The sequence below is a fragment of the Rhyacophila brunnea genome, unplaced genomic scaffold (assembly GCF_057557595.1).
Source record: "Rhyacophila brunnea isolate RB1 unplaced genomic scaffold, BYU_Rbru_1.0 scaffold_6, whole genome shotgun sequence".
NCBI classification, from domain to species: Eukaryota; Metazoa; Arthropoda; class Insecta; order Trichoptera; family Rhyacophilidae; genus Rhyacophila; species Rhyacophila brunnea.
In genome coordinates, this window is record NW_028233276.1 from 25,742,530 (window position 1) to 25,763,650 (window position 21,121).

General features: G+C 34.4%; 1 protein-coding gene across 1 annotated transcript in view; it reads left to right on the forward strand.

Annotated features, from left to right (window-relative positions):
- Positions 1-21,121, forward strand: part of LOC147065456 (neurobeachin-like protein 1) — a 177,316-nt gene that overhangs the window by 19,394 nt on the left and 136,801 nt on the right. Inside the window, exons 11-27 of the mRNA XM_085957190.1 lie at positions 1,305-1,561; positions 2,669-2,921; positions 3,917-4,063; positions 4,967-5,320; positions 6,427-6,604; positions 7,361-7,494; positions 7,593-8,162; positions 8,342-8,510; positions 9,170-9,312; positions 9,813-10,011; positions 12,987-13,150; positions 13,300-13,458; positions 13,588-13,722; positions 13,868-13,944; positions 15,609-15,802; positions 16,964-17,212; positions 17,926-18,113. Coding sequence (XP_085813316.1) covers positions 1,305-1,561; positions 2,669-2,921; positions 3,917-4,063; positions 4,967-5,320; positions 6,427-6,604; positions 7,361-7,494; positions 7,593-8,162; positions 8,342-8,510; positions 9,170-9,312; positions 9,813-10,011; positions 12,987-13,150; positions 13,300-13,458; positions 13,588-13,722; positions 13,868-13,944; positions 15,609-15,802; positions 16,964-17,212; positions 17,926-18,113 — 3,570 coding nt within the window. The remainder of the gene's footprint in view (positions 1-1,304; positions 1,562-2,668; positions 2,922-3,916; positions 4,064-4,966; positions 5,321-6,426; positions 6,605-7,360; positions 7,495-7,592; positions 8,163-8,341; positions 8,511-9,169; positions 9,313-9,812; positions 10,012-12,986; positions 13,151-13,299; positions 13,459-13,587; positions 13,723-13,867; positions 13,945-15,608; positions 15,803-16,963; positions 17,213-17,925; positions 18,114-21,121) is intronic.

Genomic DNA, 21,121 nt, shown 5'->3' on the forward strand with positions numbered 1-21,121 from the left:
CACATAGCTCGAAGAAGGGACAATCGTTGGACAAATCTAGTCATCCAGTGGTACCCAAGAGGTACAAAAGTCTGCAAGGTAGACCTAGAGGCCGTTGGATCGATGAAATGATAAAGTTCTGCGGAAGGACATGGCAATGCAACGCACAGGACTAAGAGAAGTGGAATCAGCTTGGAGATGTCTTCATCCAGCAGTGTATTGATTCAGACTGATGATGATGACTCGAACGATGCTACTTTTCCACCAATGATAGTTACTCTGAAATTCCCTCTATTAATATGTCTTCTACTTGTCATTATTTACACAAGTACCTCCTTATAATCTCTACGCTCTATAAGAATATACTATGCAGTATGTATTTATCTCATTTTTCTTATAAAAATAGCTAGATAATTTTATATACTAAAATTTTTCCCTAAAACTGTGACAATGGCTTTAGATTATTCTGCATTTTTCTCCTGGCAGAAAACACTAAATAACACTTAGTGTAATCAGTACCGCTGAAAAACACAAAATGTGTTCTGGCAAAAAACACTAATTCGTTTTTATATAAACAAATAAGAAAATAAACATAAAAAAAGAAAATTTTACTTTATTTTTTACTTTAACCTTCTTAATAAATAAAGTCTTTATTTTAAAGTCATCCTTTTTACGATTACTTATTAAACTCACATGATAGACCATTTTAAACATTTTAAAAACTTCAAAGTCAAATTACTCGAAACTAGTATTCTCCAGTTAGTGTGTTCTGCCAGAACAGAGACGATATGGTAAAAATTAAAACAGGTATTTCGTAAAATAATTTGTGAGGGAGATTTGTACTAGCAAATTACGGTTTAATTTATAATCAAAATCAAGTATTTACTAAATTATACATATTTATAAACTGAGTTTATTAACTAAATATTAAACAGTAAATCACTTAACACAACCAATTCTTCAGTGAGGCAGATATTCTTGAATGGTTTGGGATACCTGGCTGGATAAATTCCCTGACCAAAAGCTTCAGTTTGTGTGTCCCGATTGCATTATAATTGTGATGCGGTCCTTGGGCACTTTCCTCCCTGGTATATTATTTTCTTTGCGATGAATGTACGTTTTACGAAGGAGTTTACGTTTTCCAAAATAAACCCGTCTCATCTGCACTGTATACTTACACGGCGGACTACTTTTGGGCGGCGGATTTTGTGCTTTCAACTAGTAAAAATAACGGCGGATGATAGTAGTTGTCGGATAATCGAGCAGCGGTTTACTGAGAGGGTACTGTATTGTTGTTTTCAAATTAAAAATAACTTATATTCCAGATAATTCTGCTTCTAAGACCGGAGAAAGCATTTAGTCACAAGATACCTTTGCTACATACACTATGCAATGTTACCAGAAATGGTGATTTCATTTGCAAAGCATTTTTGGACGTGCAGGCGGAGACTGATGGTGTCACCGTGCCAAATATTAATAAATGGACAAACACGTCTTACGGATTCACTTTCCATTGTTGGGTTTGCTTGGATAAACTACCCGAGTCACATGAAAGTCACGGAAAACACAGAATTTTATTGAAGTAAGATTATTTGCAGTATTCATTTGTAATATTTTTTTTTTCATTGGTTGTGCAATTAGATTAACGAATTTAATTGTCGTTAGGAAATTAAAATCGGGTGCATACCAGTGGCGAAGGGTGGAGGTAGGCTGTTAAGATCCTACATAAATAGTGCACACTAAACTTTGTCAGTCAAATGTATTTGCTTTCATCGAACTAATACTACAATGTGTGGATACTGTTTGATAGTTTTTAAAATTCATTTAAACCCTGCACCTGCATAATTCAAGCCATAGTAGATAATAGTCCAAAAAATATTGGTTTATCTATAAAAAATCTGGTAATATTTAGATGAAACCATATATAATTTTAGATATTTTATAGATGTAAGAATATTTTTTATCGATTATGATTTGGGTAGGCAGTGCTTAATGAATTTAAAAAAAACTAACCAACACTATCTGTAATATTATGTATTTTTAATACAATGAAAACAAATGTGAAATATGAAAGTATGACTAAAAAAGTGTTAAGGTGACGCATCAGTGAAACGCCAAATAATTTTCAACTGTACGCGCGACGAAATTTTGTACTCGCTTCGCATTCATTGAGTGAACGGCGAGTCAGACATACGTCACTTTGCTGCGTGATGGCAACGGGCCAATTAATTCTAAAATCGTGTAAAGATGACTAAAAACGTTGCCCATTTACTTTAAAAAGAAAACATGTCAATGAATATATTATTATTGTTACTAATAGAATAATAAACAGAACATAACATGGACGTATGTTGGATTTATATGAGAAATAATATTTCGTTTGACAGGCGTCTTTTGCACCCGCGACCCGCAATCCGCACATCGCCTAGCAACGATCTTTTTAGACCGTGCCTCAACTAATGCATGGCCTTAAGTTTAGGCAAGGTTTAATTGAATTTTAAAAACTAACTAGTGCCATTTGTAAATTGTATCTTAGTTCAATGAAAACAAATAAGTATGACTGACAAAGTTTAGTGTGCACCATTTATGTAGAATATAAACAGCCTACCCCATCTCTTCCCCTCGTCACTATTTGTGCTAAAAATACATTGTTTATGTAGAAATCTTGTAAAATAATTTTCGTTTCCAGTTTACTGACGCAGTCCGGACAGGGCTTAGAAATCTCAATTGACCAATCAGGATCTCTGGTGATTAACATACTCAAAAAAAGCTCTTTGATGTCAGTATCAGTTCCGTCAGCTGGTTTGGATGACAATAGATGGCACTGCATATCCATTTGCCTTGCGTACGCTCGAAGAGCCCTTTCTCACAACCAAATAAGTGTGTTCATTGACGGTACACAGAGACTGGCGACCAGTATGAAATTTCCATCGTTTGATGATGTAAGTCATGTATTGTATTTCAAAATACTCCAGCCCTTTTGAATTAGGCAATCAAAATTATATACAGTAGAACCTCGATTTAACGTGCCTAGAATTCAAACTTCTCCCTCTATTTGCGTGTAGTTTCTGCAGCCCTATTTATATTGTACTTTTAATTCCCGGTTTTACATTTTTATTTCTTGCAATTGGTACATGTACAATTTTCAAAATTTAATTTAAGTTACATAATATTAAAATTTAAAAATCCAGTTTATTTGACAACATTCAATTCAATGTATGACGTCAATGAAATGAATTCCAGACAAAATTTGAAAGGTATATTCTTGAAAAGTTGAAAGAACACGTTAACATAATATGCCCCAAATTAATTTGAATGATTTTTAATTAGAATTTAACCAATCAAAATAAAAATATTCAAACCCCCCCTCCTGATTTACATTTTTCATTTGTTTATGTTTTTATGTCAGCCCCTTCGTAAAATCGGGAATTACTGTATTAGATTGTATTATAAAGTAATATCATATTATAGCGCCTGTACACGTGCATGGGTTTACTTGCAGCAATAGTGTGTATTTTAAACTATCATGATAATAACTGTTTACATGTAAAAGTGCTGACTGTCTCGCCAATCTCATTCTTCAAGAGTAAGCGAGAGGCGATGTTGTCATTTTATAGTGCTATTTAACAGGTAGTGAAAATCGGTTAACCCAAAATGAGTCTGCGCGGTATAGTTCATTTTTTTACCGGCAGGTTCGTCACTATCGTTCTACTGCACAGGTGCAGATATCAAACAAACTGTCGCTTGAAAATTCAGAAGCTTCTGAACTTTTTTGATTCATGCATGCAATCTTGCAACCTGCATCATAATACATGTTTATACATTTATTTTACTGTTATGACTGCGATAATACTTACTGTCATCGGTAAACCCATGCACGTGTAAACGCGATATTATATACGTTGACACATTTCTTAAACTTATTGAATTTCTGCAGGTTTTCGTGCATTGTAACATTGGGGCTCCCGTAGGACAAGAAGCTCGTCAGAATAACAAGAAACCAGAAATCGAGAAAGAAAGTTTTCATGGAACATTAGTGAAAAGTCTCTTTAACAATCAGTTTTTACCATCTTTAGTTTTGCAGGTAATTCAATGTTATTATGGAACGATGGTTGATAATTAAACCTTTCTTTAAACCTAGTTTTAGATAAATGAATTCTTTTGAAATTTGTCTACATACCAGTCAAAAATTAATATTTAATCTCAACAGCAGATGGTGCTAGAAGTTTTCTTTAACGGTGTTAACTCTACTGTCAATTCTTGGTGGAAAGACATTTATTTAATAATTAATTGTATTAATTAAAATATAATACATTATGTAGTACTTATTCTAGATAGTCTTTGTGTAATTAGTACTACATATTTTATTTATTTAAAAAAGTGTATTATGGCATTACAGCCAATACGCCATAATACAAATTGTGTTTTATATAGCTAGGTACTCGAAGTATTAGAGTGGTGATGCGGAGCATGCATAACCAGATTTTTGATCGCTATTACCTCAAAATGAAGATTTCAAGAGATAGGCTCTCAATTCATAGTGAAAGTTGTAATAGATTTTTGGGTTGTCATCACTCATCACATGTTTTTTCTTCTTCTTTCCTCCTTTTTGGGCTTATTGCAGAGGCCATTATCAAGAGATGAACTTCTGCAACAAGCCCGAAATGTCAACGAAAGAAGGAGGAAGAACATGTGGTCAAAAATTTATTACAATAACACTCAACCGTGAAAATATCGAAACATATCACCGTGACAGCTTTATCTGCAATATTATGACAACAATTTTTTTAACATGAAAAAAGAAAGGCTTTCGTTCAAATAATTTGATAAATATTTTTTGCATAATCTGATTGTCAATCAATACATCTGTATTGCTAGTATAATAAATAAAATACCTACTATAAGTGATAGTTATCTACTGAATGGAATTTATATAATTTTAAGATTAGTTTTTACTGTTTGTTGTAAATTGTCATAATTTTTACAGGCACCATCCTACCTTTCATTTGGAACGATGGGATCGAAGTCCAACCAGACAAGTTCGATTGACCAATCGCACAATGCCCAGAATCAAGTGCCTTTACACGGTCACATTGCCCACGCTTCCCTCTTCAACGACACATTCACCTTGAGTGCTGCCAGGTGGCTTTACGAAGCCGGGGCGGACTGTCACAATATCCTATGCTCCGAAGAAAGTCCTGATAGCCAGGAGATGTTCAGCCGATTGGTGTTTTGCTATAGTGCTCTCGCTACCTGGGATGGGATCTGTTTGAATTTGGCCTCATCTGGGAGCTATAACGGCATGAGTTCTGCGCTAAGAGTTTATACAACAAATGTGAAGGTAACAACTATTTCCATTGTACGTTTTATAATTTTAGGGCTGAGAGTAGGATGTAATAGGTACGTTCTGTAAATGAGGGTTTATTCTCTATGACATCCATCTCCATCCACTATTTCAAGAACAAATATTTATATTTCTGTACGCAAAGCAGTATCATACTGAATTTTTTTTCACACATGAATAATTGGTTTGCATAGGTATGGTATTGTGAAAACTGCAACAAATTTTTAATATAGTTTTACTTATTGCCTTAGGGTTACTTATTTAATGTTGACCGTATCACTTCAGTATACCAACAAAAGCTGTCCGATTGTGATTGTTCGCATTTTCAATACAAAGCCATCTTTATAGTAACATCTATCGAAAAGAATTGTAATTAACGCTTGCAGTCGATAATGTAACACTTCTCGGAAAAGACTTAGTTCACATTGTAATTTTAGTTGTGTCACAGTAGTCAATCAATAAACATTCATAAAAAACAGTTCTGTGTATTAATTAATTAATTAATTCTGACTCCACATCTCAAAAATGTAAACTTTACTTACTACTACAAGTACTTACTTACTACAGTAGGTACTTAAGTACTTACTACAAGTAATGATATTTTAATGTGCTTATGTTACGAATGTATTAATAGTATACATATAAGGTATTTACTACGGGTTTTTACAAACATTTTAAATATTTAAAATATTAAAAAAATATTTTTATACTTGATCCTTTACTTAGGTAATTAGGTTTTTACCTTCTTTTATTGTATTAAATTGCTATATAAACGAGAATTAATTGTATTCGTTGTCAGTGTGTATTTGCCATTGGCGATTGTGCAAAGTGCCTGATGATGCCGAAAGGTGAGATCCGGGTCGCAAAAAATGACTCAAATGGAATAGTATGAAACTCAAATCAATTAATATTTCTTTCTTAGTTTATTCTACAAGATGCTATGTACTGTAAGCTATGCACTATTATTTTATCGTGGGTCTATTCTATACACAAGGCGGTTATCGATGGTAGTTTATCATATTTATGTATTGAGGCCGTTAATTATTACAATAAGTTAACCGTCTATTAATTCTAATGAGTTCTTGTCATTTCGTTCATTGTAGGAAGTAATAAACGCCGTATCCAATGTTCACGTTTTCTTCCCACTTTTGGAAGACGAAGGAGTGGTTGCGGATACTGAGCCAGATCTTGAAGTTTTTCGAGCGTCCATAAGTCCCACGCCAGAAGTCACTGGACAGAGCATGTCAGATTGGGAGGTGTTGCCATCTGCTACCTACACAGGTTGATATATTTATGAGCAATATATATAAAATAAACATACACCCTAACTATTGCCAAACACAGGGAGAGTATCACACTTTTGTGTCCTATAATAAAGATCATTATTGCATAATAATTCAATACTCAATGCTTTTTTGTTAAAGACGTGTGTAGAGTATGATTTTGACAGAAACAATTTAAATAGAGCTTGCATTGGAAGTTTTATATTCCTATTAAGAAAGTTTTTCTTGGACACAAGAGTGAGATCTAAAAATGTATAGGTTTGATATGTCAGCTGCATGTAGTCTGAAGAAACGGAAGCAGTGGGTGGTACATAGAGATGTAGATGAAATTTTAGGTGGATTCGTAAAATAGTGATAGTTTGATCAATTGTAGTGCTTTTTACATAATATCATTTTGTATAAAAAAAAATTATATTCATTTTCATCAGCCAGGGTCGATCCGCTGCTCGATGAAGGCCTCCTTCCATGTTTACATATTTTTTTCAATATGCTTCAGTTCATGTTGTCAAAGTCTTGAATTTCGAATTTATAATGTTCACTCATGTAATTAAATGGATTTCAATTTGAAATGGAGGGGGATTTGTAGTAAGCAGAGAATGGTAGCATAAACAGTGAAAGAGAGGATTTTTTGTTCCCAAGTTAGCCGCTTTGACATGTTGGCTATAATATAGAAGTCAAACTATAATTATTCAAGACAACCAATCTCTACCTTAATGTGTATATTTTTACTGAAATGGTTTTATTGTATTTTTAGAGTGGAAATTAGACCAGAATCCTGTATCTATGTTTTTGACACTTCTTAAAAACAGTATAACAGGAAGCGTTTTGAATCAAGAAGAACTCGTCAAAAATGAAGGTGTTGTAACTATCGGATTGCTACTTTGTCAGGTAAAAATTCTATTATCTATGGATTTCTGAAACACAATATATATCTATGTATATATAATACTTATGTAATTACATTTGATAATATTGTGATTTTACAGTGCAAATCGACATTAATCGATGTCAACGTTTTGATGTCCGTGCAGTTGCTAGTTGAAGCCGTTCGAGATATACCCAACGCTGTGCTGTTGAAAGCCCTGTATCAAAATATACTTTTTAACTTCAAAATATGGACCCGCAGCCTGTTTCACATAAGAATTGGTCACATACAGTACATATCGAACCTCGTGAAACAGGATAGGAATTACTTCCGTAAGAACTTTGGCGTGCAGTTTATTTTCGATATCATTCGCACATACTTTCAAAACAGTGATAATCTGAACGAAGATGACGCTAAAACAGTACGATTGGCTCTTTTGGGCATCGTAAGATACATGATCAGTAAAGATCTGAATATAAACGAGTTGCTGTGTATGCTCAGTTACTTGGAATCAGTCAAAGAGGAAACTTTACTAATTGAAGCGTTGGAGATGCTCATATCCCAAATGGAAACAAGAAATTGCAAAGATCAGATATTTTTGCTTTTTCACGAGAAGTTTACCGGAGAAACTTTGTACGTGTTGCTTTTAAATAGGTCTCTCGGAGTAGAAGTCAAGGTGGTATTAGTCAAGGTTTGTAATAATAATCATTTTTTTTTACTATTGCATACTCTTAGTGTAGACAGATAATTTTGTTATATTATTTACATTAAAAAAAAAAAGTTTTTTTGTATTGTAAGACTGTTTGTGTATAGTGGCCAGTAAGTTATGGTTTTAAAATTAATTACTTTGTTTACCGTTTGTTATTTCAGTTCCTACTGGTACTCCTTAGAACTGATCGAGTACATTCCAGAAATAAATCCACGATGCAGTTGCAAGACGGCAACGTGTCTATGCTTCCTGGCCTTGTTGGATATATGAATCCTAAATTTTTTACATTAGAATTAGCAAGCAGCCTATTTGATCTCATGTGTGTAGGAGGTGAGTTTAACAATAAAACATTCATTTATGATACATGAATTGGATTGATTGGATAATAAAAATGAATCTATGTTTCTATAAAAACATCACTTATGGTGGAATGCAGAGATGCTAATAATAATAATTTAGCATTAGCTAAGATGTTCTAACTTTCACTTCTGCTGATTTCAGCGGCATGAGATTAAGCGTTGCTTAAGATCGCCTAAGCTCTTTGGCGCTTAATCTACGAATGAATGATGCTAACAAATTAGATTAATTAAATTGCAAACAGTATGTCATGCGTATGTTATAGAAAAATGTCAAAATAGACTGCCAAAGATGACAGTTATAAACCAAATTTTATATTGTCGCCCTCTTTCAGTGCACCAAAGTACAGGTTAATGAATTTTCTTTGGCTATCAATACAATCAGATAAAAATGTTGTGAAATTGTCGTCAAGTGTTGTAAAGAAAGTTTATTTAACAGTTATACCTAAGTAGTTCAAATTCTTCAGTTTACATATTTTAAGCCTATTTGTACACAATATAATAAGTAAAAGTATTGGTCAGTGATATTATGTTAATGAGAAATATTCCTGTATTTTTCGTCCGATACATATCTTTATTTTTGAAGTATACATGTTATTGTAAAATAAATAAGCATTTGTAAATTATTTGCAGAAACCAGAGGAGGATATTCGGGAGTTCTTGCGTTGATACATCTTTTGTCGTTTGAAGATATCGATATTAAATTGGAATTGGCAAAAAAATTACTGGCTTCGACGTTTGTAAATTTGAATGCTCCATTTTTGATAGCAAAACAGGTTTGTTCTTGAAATTTGTACCGGTGATGTGAGTCATCTATTTCCAAAAACCGATGAGTCCAAGTATTTTAAAAATCTAAGAAAAAATACATACATAATATTCTTCCAAAACCTACCAAAATTATACGAAAAAAATGTTTATAAACTCAATGGCTTCAGAAGAAGACTAATTAAAATGATACAATTAAATGGTGATACGTACATCCAATTTTCAGCTAATAAAAATATACATATTTTAATTAGAAAATGTATTATGATGAATAAAAGACACTAATGTTTACGCTTGAACCATAAGAATGTCTTTTATCACAAATATTGAATTGTAGACTTGTATTGGCATTTGTAAATAGACGTCTCAAATGTATGTAATATCTTCAAATACATTAATACTTGTAAAAAACTGTATTAGGTGAACTACTCTGATGAAATATATAATATGGTATTACATAATAATTTAGGGATGCATGATTGATGATTTTAAAATAAAATTCTCATTTCAGGTTGGTTGGCAAGATTGCATTGCAAGACTGCTTATCAAAAGATGCATAAGCGATGTGTCGGCAATTGAGGAAGCTATTGACTTGATGACATTTGATGAAGAATCGTTGAAGTTGGAATCTGATTCATCTTCATATTCCCATCACGGACATTTACCTTCTCTCAGCGAAGCAGCCAATGTGATTGAGCATGAAATTAAAGGTTTGTGTTTGTTACATTGTTACTCCTATGATAGTTAACTTGTTACGCTAGATTGCAGGCTCGAGCATGCCGTTCCTTATGGATCAATGAGTCTCTATGCTTTTTTTATGTTATACCTACCCCCAGTAATTGAGAGCGTAATAACTTTCAGATGGTATTATCAGAAGATGCTTGAGCTACATAATTGTATTCTGGTAATGACAAAATTTTTGTGTTTTGCCCGTGAACCTAATTGTTGTGGTACTATTGAGGTATTAGAATGGTACTAACAAGATTATTATTTAAGCTTCTTGAATAATAGTTCTGGTAATAGAATAATAGAGTCATGGATACCGAAGAAGATCCTCGAAGGAAACCCAGGGGGAAAAGGCCAGTGGGAAAGCCACGCACACGATGGGGTGATTACATTACAAAATATGCCAACCAGCTGCTAAAAATCAGGAACTGGAAAAGACGTGCGGTGGAAAAGACCGTTCCGGCTTGAGGACGGCGGTGAAGGAGGCCAGGGCTCAACTTGAGCTGTAGCGCCATCGAAGAAGAAGAAGAATAATAGCTACTCTTAAATAAAAAAAATCCTAAATATAAATTACCACTTTTAATCTTGAGATGTTTATAACTCAGCCAAACATTAAAAGCATTTATATGTACAGGCGGCCCTTGACTTTCGCACATAATTGTTTCCTGAAAATGTGTTCGAATGTTGAATGTTCGACAGTAGAGCGATGTAAAAAAAACATCAGAAAGTGTGTACTTTAAAATATTTATTTGTCAAAGGGTTTAATAAAGTTAACGAGGCGTATTAGCAATCAGGTGTTTTCTTTATAAACTTGTCACGAGATAGTTGAGTATCACCCTTTTATGTATTTGAGAAGGTGACGGGTAGCGGTGGAGAGAGGAGTGACTGCATGGAAACACACAGTTTTTGCGTTATCAACGATCTAAAATATTAAGAAAAGTACGAAACAGCGAATTGTGCGAAAGTAGAACGTTTAAAAGTCGAGGGCCGCCTGTATAATGTTGTGTCAACAATGTTTTCTGTGTTCGCCTGTTCTTGGGACGATCACTTATTCATTTATTAATACTATCGACTGAAGGTACTTGATGGAATTTGAATTTAAATTCTAATGGATTTAAGTTTTGTACCTATTCCATTAGAGTTGTTTTTTGCCGCACTATTATGCCTTCTATAATGTTATTATTTAAAATTATTTGGTTATACGATACAATTTTTAATTATGTATCAATACTCGACAACTCCATAATTCAAATGGATATATTAAATTATACAAAAAAAACACTAAATATACACATTAATTTTACCGCATACACCACTTGGAAAATGCTACTATAGAGCCACAGCCTAGCGATAGGTAGGGGGGGGTGTCAAGGATCCTAGCCTGGTGGCACGCTTCAGGATGTGGGGGCCATGGTCTGAGGTCTGATATAACATAGAGTGGCTAAAAGATTTTGTGATGAAGTGTGATCATGTGACCCTAATAATGTGGGTTTTCTTATATACGAGGGTGGGTCAATAATTCCTTAGAAAAAAGCATTAAAACAGTTTTTATTTTTGTATTTTTTTTTTATTTCTCAACATAATCTCCTTGGAGCTCAATACACTTGGTTAGACGTTTCTCAATTTTTTTTATACCGTCAGAAAAATAAGTTTTCGGAAGGTCCTCAAAATAAGCATTTGTCCGATCGATGACTTCTTCATTTGAAAAAAAATGTTGTCCACTTAGCCATTTTTTTAAGTTTGGGAAAAGGAAAAAGTCACTGGGGGCTAAATCTGGCGAATACGGTGGGTGGTCGACCAATTCGAACTTCAATTCTTCAATTTTAGCCATTGATCGTAAACATGTATGAACACGGGCATTGTCCTGATGAAAGAGGATTTTTTTCCTGTTTAAATGAGGCCGTTTTTCTTCAATTTTGTTTTTTAGCTGGTCCAATAAAGATGCATAATAATCCCCTGTTATTGTTTTTCCTTTTTCCAAATAGTCAACGAAAATAATTCCATGTGCATCCCAAAATACAGTAGCCATAACCTTACCAGCTGATTTTACGGTTTTCGCCTTCTTTGGACATGGTTCGCCTTTCGCAATCCACTGCTTTGACTGTTCTTTCGTCTCGGGAGTATAGTGGTGTATCCATGTTTCATCTACAGTCACAAAGCGACGAAAAAATTCATCCGGATTGCGTTGCATGAGCGACAACAGGGCTTTAGAGGCCACCACCCTATTGCGTTTATTGTCGACTGTGAGCAAACGCGGCACCCATCTTGCAGAAACTTTTTTCATGCCCAATTTGTCATGTAAAATAGAAATGACGCTACCTTTTGAGATCCCTGTAACCTCAATTATCTCACTCAACTTTAATCTTCGGTCATTTAACACCATATCGTGGATTTTATTGATCATTTCTGGTGTAGTCACTTCTACAGGACGTCCTGAGCGTGGTTCATCCTTTGTTGATGTACGACCACGTTTAAATTCATTTAACCAGTTATAAATAGTTGCAAGTGAAGGAGCAGATATGCCGTGAACTAAATCCAACTCATTTTTTATTTCCTTTGCTGTTAACCCTTTTATATTAAAATGTTTAATAACAGCTCTAAACTCAATTTTCTCCATTTTTGTAAACAAGCAAATTTTTTTTTTAAATGTACGAAAATAAAAAACAACAACCCGACCAATCTGATTGAAACTTCGCAGCATACTGAATCGGTAGTGCCGCTGCATGAAAACAAACCGCTTACAGTACTAGTCGCGCCACCTGTCGGCTTTTCTAAGGACTTATTGACCCACCCTCGTATATATAATTGTTCTCTCTTTAAGCTACTGATTTTGGATCGGATGTTCCTCATCCACTGTATTAGATTCTCAAGGCTATTTCTGTATGGCCATTAACCTGATATTTTTATGACAAAGTCAAACAATTCATAAATATACTGAAAGTAAATTGTCATATTTCAGAGATAGCTGGTTCTGTGTCGGGAGCTGTTGCTGGCAATTTACAATATGCAGCCGACAATTTGACAACGGCAGTGGCTTCTGTATGCTCTGTGATACGTCAGAAGACTGTTGACATCCAAGAGAGTCTCGGAGAGTTGGGACATTTGAGTCGGCCACATTTACCTGTATGATCATTTTGTTTATATAATTTACATATTGTTATCGACTTTTATTGATATCAGGTCTTTAATGACTGCATGGTTGCTCCAGAAATTTAATAAAGGAATAATAGACAACAAAATTAATTGTATTACTATTGTGCTTTAATTTTCAGAGCTTCAATGAAAATGATTCAGTGGAGTTTAATGCAGAATCAGATTCCATCATCATATCTAACAGATCCATATCAAGCTCCAGTATCGACGAGGATCTACATATTTCTGAATCTCTTGGCCATAAATCAATTTCATCAGAAAAAGAATCATATAGAGAGGTACCAATTGTCATTTTAATATTATTTTTAGATATTGAATAATATGGTATGATAAAAATTATAAAATATAAAGATGTTATATTTAAAACCATAAATAGACAATGTATGTTATTTTTAATTATCTTTCAGCCACCAGAGAGTAAAGACTTAGATTTAGGAGACAAATATATTGACAAAGAGGAGAACCTCTGCTACCTGGTTGCCAACGTGCTTTTTACAATACTGTGGCGAGGTGTTGAAGGATTCAGTAAAGAATCATGGAAGGTAAAAAAATCAACTCTTCATATAGGTATTATAAGATGATGTAGGTATGTATTCAATGCAAATGAAATATTGAATTTATTTAACTTATATTAAATATAATTTGAAAATATATTATGCAGGTACATATTATAATATCTTTTTCTAGGAACGCGGGCAAGTTATGGCGTGTATAAATCTTCTAGCGCTAAACAATGAATTGTATTGTTCACATTTACAACTCAGGTAAAAACAAATAATATTATAAATATTTAAGAATTTTGTCAATGAATGTTTTTATGACTTTATGTAATGAATGAACTCTATTACATCGCAAACCCTTGTGATAGAGTTCATTAAAAGCCTCAAATGGAGATGGGCTAGCCACATAGCTCGAATAAGAGACAATCGTTGGACAAATTTAGTCATCCAGTGGTATCTAAGAGGTAGAAAACGTCCACAAGGTAGACCTAGAGGCCGCTGGATCGATGAAATGATAAAGTTCTGCGGAAGTACGTGGCAACGCAACGCACAGGACCGAGAGAAGTCGAAGCAGATTGAAGAGGCCTTCATCCAGCAGTGGATAGATTCAGGCTGATAATGATGATGATGATTATGAATGAACGATTGCGGTGAAAAAAATAATGTGATTTTTGATTCAAGAAAATTCAAATTACTTCTTTGTTAATGGAATGTGAACAGAGCAATGTTTCTTGTAGTATAAGCATATTCCTTCAGTGACTCTGTTTTTACCGGCATACCCCCAATACCCCACATTAATAATGCATATAATTATGCACCGAAATAAAAAAATACTCAACTATGTATTCCTTGAATTCATTTTGCGTTTCACCAGGGAAATACTGGTCTAGGAAATCTAACCCTGAATGACATTTCTGTAGTTATGCCTGCGATGGCTAAGTGCTAACTTATCCGTGTGGTAAGTCTAGGGTCTCGGATTCGAATCCCAGGTCTGGTAATTTTCACATGCTATTTTTTTGTTGTTTAGACCACATGTTGACCACATGTTGTTTAGACCCAGAGTATGGACCTAAAGCTAAGTGCTGATGAACGATCGCAAAACTGGCCGATTCTAAAAGCTGTGTCCTTTCACAGACCGATCGCAACTGGCCGACTGCGCAATGTCATTGTTTTGAAATGATCAAGTGAGCATTCCTGATGGTTGATCGGCGGAGTGACGTCATTATGGGTTACGCAATACAACTAAAATTATTGTACTATGCCGTAGCATATTGGCTAATAAATTAATTGTTCATGCACACTGAAGTTAATCTGCCGATAGAAAAACAATTCATGCTACTATCTGCTGAGTACAAATGTCTGATTACTTAACTCATTCCATGCGTCCAACGCAACTATTGCGTTGCCCATTAGATATAATTAGCATGTTATTTTAGTGTGGTAATTAATTAGTAATTAACAGGTCCGCAGTGAATGAGTTAATCATTCATGCGCACTTAGCCTAATAGGTTCAGCAAATGGCTAACATTCATTTCTTGTTAAAAAAATCTGTTATGAAACCTCTCTGTGTGGCGGCCAAGATCCACACCGGTTTGTAAAGCCGATGGAAAAGTAGACTTCTCTTATTTATATCCCTATGTTTCCATAGACATAAATCGAAATACAACTGAAGAAATTGCTCTTTGAAAATCAGATTTTTTTTGACTTACTGTATTTACCATTTTCACCTTTAAGGGTGAGTATACGGACTTCCATATAGTAGAAGTTATTTTAACCGGCTTTTTTATGAAGAACAACATGTAAATTTTCCAGATACTGGATTTTAATCTCTAACCCACGGCTCTATCACTACAACTGAGTATAAATAAATATTATCATTGATGTATAGTTTGGTGGTATGTGATTAACAGATTATAATATTATTTTAGACTTCGACTTCTTGAAATGGGAGTGCAGGCTTCACTGATAGATTTGAAAGATTCCGGTGGCAACACTGTGAGCGCCAAGTCCAATGCTCTACACCTGATGCGGTTGATATATGACTTGGTCGTACTTGATCCAAACAAAGATGATACAAAGAAGTGTTCGTCAAAGCTATTGGATGGTGTACTAGCATTACTGGGTAAGCAATCAAAATATGTATTGATGGAACTTCATTTATTGTCGTTGATTCAGTAATACCTTCTATGTGCTCATAGAAGGTATTCAGTGATATCTTTGGGGGTAAGCAAGTCATGCACTGTGCAGAGGTGTCACATTCTAATGGGCAGAAAATTAACGAAGGAATGAAATTAAGTTAGTTAGTTCGTTAAATTACTTCGGTGAAGGTTTATATTTTTTTTGCCTGTCACACAAACAAACTATTCTTATGAATTATTAACAAAGTGCATGTCTATGTCAGAATTTTAATGGTTTTTCGTTGCATTTGTCTATTTGAGATAGTCAAGAATAATTATAATAATATATAGGTGACTGTTAGATAATGAATTTGCATAAAATTTGATATTAAAAATGAATGAGTGTGATTTAAAGCGGCGCCTTGCCCAGAGATGTCACTGGTAATGTACTGGGAATAAATAAAAGTAAAAAATAATAAACTTTTTTTTATTCAACAAACAATTCACAAGATTTAAGAATGTTTCATACTTTATTGAACATACTTACATAATATTATGGTAGAGGAAGGGCTTGCTCTTCTGGCATTGTGGTCATGACAATTTTTTTTTGGAACGGTTTAGTGTCGTTTGAAAGTAACAACACCTACACTTAAATGGGTCGCCTGCACTGTCACAAGAAACTGACACCATTCTACCTTGATTCAAACCGCAAACTGCAGTAGTTAATATTAAGTTAATTTAGCCGTAATTAGATAGGGCTCAGTTGGCTAATATTGGCCAGAATTCGATGCACCATATTTTCGATTCAAGTTTTTTTTTAATATGTAGGTTTCTGAGGAGTATTCAAATTATGCAAATGAATTATCTTGATTAATTATGGATTTCTAGTATTAATTTGATTAAAAAAATTTGTCGGTGATTTTAATTACTTACATACTTAACAGACATTATAAACAGATGTAAAAAAAACCCACATATTTAAAATGACCAAAATATACGTGATAGGTATTGCAGAATGAAAAATGATATGAAACAACAATTGTGGTTACCAAGGTTACCTATCAAGAATTTGAAAAAATCATCTTATTTTTTTGTAACACATCCAGTTCAAATTACCAGTTAGTTTCTCAATCAGTTAATGTTAATGAGTTTTTAAATCTTCACAGATACCCTGAAAGTATTCACAGATGAAGACCAAGATCCCGTCAGGCGTGAGCTGTCTCGCTTGGGCCTGGGTGTAGTGGTGGCTTGCGCGGGAACTGCGAGCGGTGGTCGGGCAGTCCTCGCGGCTCCCGCCTGTGCCCTCCTGCACTCTTTAGTTCGGGCTGCGGGACCTGGAGTGACGGGAGATGCCATCTCTCTTGCTGCTCATCTCATCTGCGCTGTTTCCACAGCCATGAAACAGGCCATTCAAGGTTGGCTATCATTTCAATTTATTTATCTAGTTTTTTTTCTCTTCAATTACAATGAAATTTACATTTTTTTACCCTAGAGACTTGACGGTTTTGGTTTAATTAGTTTTCTTTTTATGCAGCAAATGATTGTGTGGATAATTACTCAAGTAGGTGTACATACATACATGAGGTTTTGAGGATTAAAAGAGTACAAGTGACATAAAAGTAAAAAAATAATTAGGAACAGTTTTCACATCACCACAATCTATCTATTTGTGTGTATATTATACGTGTGTGCTGTCCATCAAATAATAAAAAGAATAGTAAAAATGTCTATAAGTAAAATTTACAATCGCATAGGTATATAGATATACCACCATTAATTGTCAGGTGTTGGAATTTTGAACTAAGCTTAACACAGTATAAAAAGTATTGAATGATACGTCAAATAGTAGCATGTGGCGCCCTCACTCACCGGGCACTTTATACTGGTGAATGTATAACTTTGATGTTGATTTAATTAATTCGATCACCGGTGCACTTGTATTCTTTCAATCCTCAGTTCCCCAATATAGAAAGGATTATCACATTCAATTTTGTCTTAGTTGTCACAATTCTTCAAGTCACTACTCTGCATCCAATCACAATCTTGCACTCATTAAATTAAATCTTTTATAAACCAGTTAATTTTCGTGATGCTAAAACTATTTTCTTCATTTTGCTTTTTCTTTCAGTTGGCAACCACGATCAGTATTCATTCCTGATTCCCGTGATGAAGGCCTTGCTTGAAAAGGCATATGCCCCGATGGATTTGGCGAAATATCTGCCCGATCTTCCGAAAACTAATATCGGGCCGGTCTTCTTCAGCGACTTTGAAGCATACATCCAAGGCGACCAATGGAGCCATTTCATCGAATACAAGGTCAGTGATTTATTTTTATTTCATTATATACAGTGATATTTTCAAAAAATAAAATGAAAATTTATGTTTTTTTTAATTAATTTATTTTTCATAAATTGCACATTCAAAATGAACATCTGCTACATACATATTATCATAATATATTATTAATACCTATTCTGAACAATAAGTATGAACAGAGCTTAAATTGTACAAAAATAAATAACCGCCCTATTTGAATATGTTTTAGACTTTTTTATTTATGTATTGCACTTTAATTTTACAGTCTTACACATTTTCAACAATGTGTTTTAAAAGTATAAAAAACATTCATTTAATTTTCATTCTTCAACATTCGAACGATATTGACTATGTATTGGAATATTGTTATTGTCAAAATATTTTCTGTTTTTATCATTTTAAACCAGGGTTTCTTAACCTTTTTGATAAGCGAACAAAAGAAAATTAAAAATATTGAAACTAATTAAATAAATTTCATATTTTTATAATATTGGTAAAGACATTAAATTTTAAATAAGTTTTGAAAGCTTGTCAATTCTCAGTATTAATAAAATAATAGAAAGGCTGCACTTTAAGTCATCTGACTGCAGTCTGTATGCTCTCGTAGTTCAGTGCGTAAAGCGCTGGTCTTTCATACGGGGGCCCCGAGTTCGATCTCGGTGAGGTCACAATATATTTATGTGATTTTCTCAAAGCCCGGATGTTTGTGATCATTTCTCTTCTATTACTAAATACACTACTGTTTCACTACACTGCTGCCATTGGGCTTTATGGTCTGTTGTAGTGTTAAAAAGAAAAAAATGTATTTATAGTCACAGTTGAAAACCCTTGCATATATATGTTGTCGCGAAGGGCAGTAAAAGGTTATTTATATATTTGTAATGACATCGTATGTGAAATATTGTAATTGTTGAATATAATCTGTAACCCACTAAATATGCCAATCAACCCAATCAATATTGGTTAAGATCCCCTGTTAACCCGGCCGGCGCCGATGTCACACACCTTGTACAAATCGGCCAAATTCGCAATGCGCATGTGTATAAATCGATGCCACCGCGTCCATATTTATCATACGGGACTGATTTTTTCACGTAAATTTGGCCTGATTTGTCCTTCTCCTGCCACCTATGACATATTTTAAAAGCATTGGTTCTAAATATAAAATAATCACCAAAGTTTCGAACCAATTCGTACGGCCAAGTTTTGCCGGTCGACAGAAATCAGTTTGAACTGCGCGCCGCGTCTGCGCAGTATACGACAGACTTTCAACCGAGCGGGCCATTGCGCGGGATTGTATTTATCGCATACAAGTTGAATATTTACCGCAATCGTTGATAAATACTTTTTTTGCTGTCTGGTGTACTTATCACATTAAAACTGGCATGATTAACTATTGAACGTATGATTTTATTTTATCGCGATTTTTAAAATACTTTTTGTACTGTCTACCGTGTCCCATTTTAGTGAATGTGAAAATTAATACTGATATCAATAACTATGGTGTGTGAGTTTAATGGTTTCTGTGATTTGGCGTTTCTTAATACTGTAGTTAAACATTTTAAAAACATTTCATAGTTTTATAGTGCGTAAATATGGAGGAAGAAAATGTGCGTACTAATGAGGAATTGGACTCAGATTATGACATGTCGGAAGAGGAATTGGAACAACATGAGACTGATCATGATGTTGACGATACGGACTCTGACGAGCCAATTGAATTTTTGCGGTCATGGAGAACTGGTCCGTATATTCCAATAGTTCACGAATTCAATGATTGTCGATCTGGCGTGACATCGAACGACTTGGACGAATCCTCTCCCGAATGTCTTTTCTTTGAACATTTTTTGAATAAAAATATAATGTCGGAAATAGTGAACCAAACGAATACATTTTTTAACCATTCGTACAGTGCGGGAGACCTCGGACCGAAATCGCGGTCACACAATTGGACAGACACGTCAGTGCCGGAGTTGTATACATTTTTTGCCGTATCAATGCTGATGACTCGAAATAAGCACACGTCGATAGAGGAACATTGGAGTACCGATCCTTACCTGCATGCAGACATTTTTGGGAAAATAATGGCTAGAAATCGATACCAGCTTATTTTACAAATGCTTCATTTTTCTGATCCTAGTGTGACCGCCTCAAATGATAGACTAGCTAAAATTAGATTACTGTTAGAACACACAAGAACAATTTTTAGGGAAACGATGATACCGTATCAGAATCTTTGCATAGATGAGAGCATAATCGTGTTTAAGGGTAGATTAATTTTTAAACAATTCATTCCTTCCAAAAGACATCGATTTGGAATAAAAATGTTTGTGATGTGTGACGTAATGACAGGATATATTATTGACTTTATAATTTATTGTGGGGAAGGGACTGACATACAAGACAATGAAAATCTCGGTATTTCCGGTGCGGTAGTGACAACGCTAATGAAAGACTATATCGGGAAAGGTCACACCTTATGGTGTGATAACTGGTATTCGAGTCCGGCGCTCTTTAAATACCTTCACTCTCACAAAACGAATGCTTGCGGTACAGTGAGAAAAAATCGTAAAGATATGCCAGAGTTCAGCAAACTGAAAAAGGGAGATACCGAGGCTAAGTACAATAGTCCACTTTTGGCTCTAAAATGGCACGATAGGAGGGATGTTCACATGCTATCCACCCTCCACGATGCATCATTTGGACCAACGGGAAAAGTGAACTATAGAACTGGCGAAAACATTGAAAAACCAAAATGTGTTATAGATTATAACAAAAATATGGGTACGGTAGATAAGTCCGACATGATGCTTAGCAACTTGTCGTGTATGAGAAAATCGATCAAGTGGTATAAAAAGGTCGCATTCCACATGATCGACTTATATTTATTAAATGCTTTTTATTTATATAAATTTATTAAATCTGACAAAAAAACATTGGGCGATTTTCAACTCTGTGTAATAAAACAACTAGTGGACAAATATTGTGTGAGAATTTCAAATGCACCC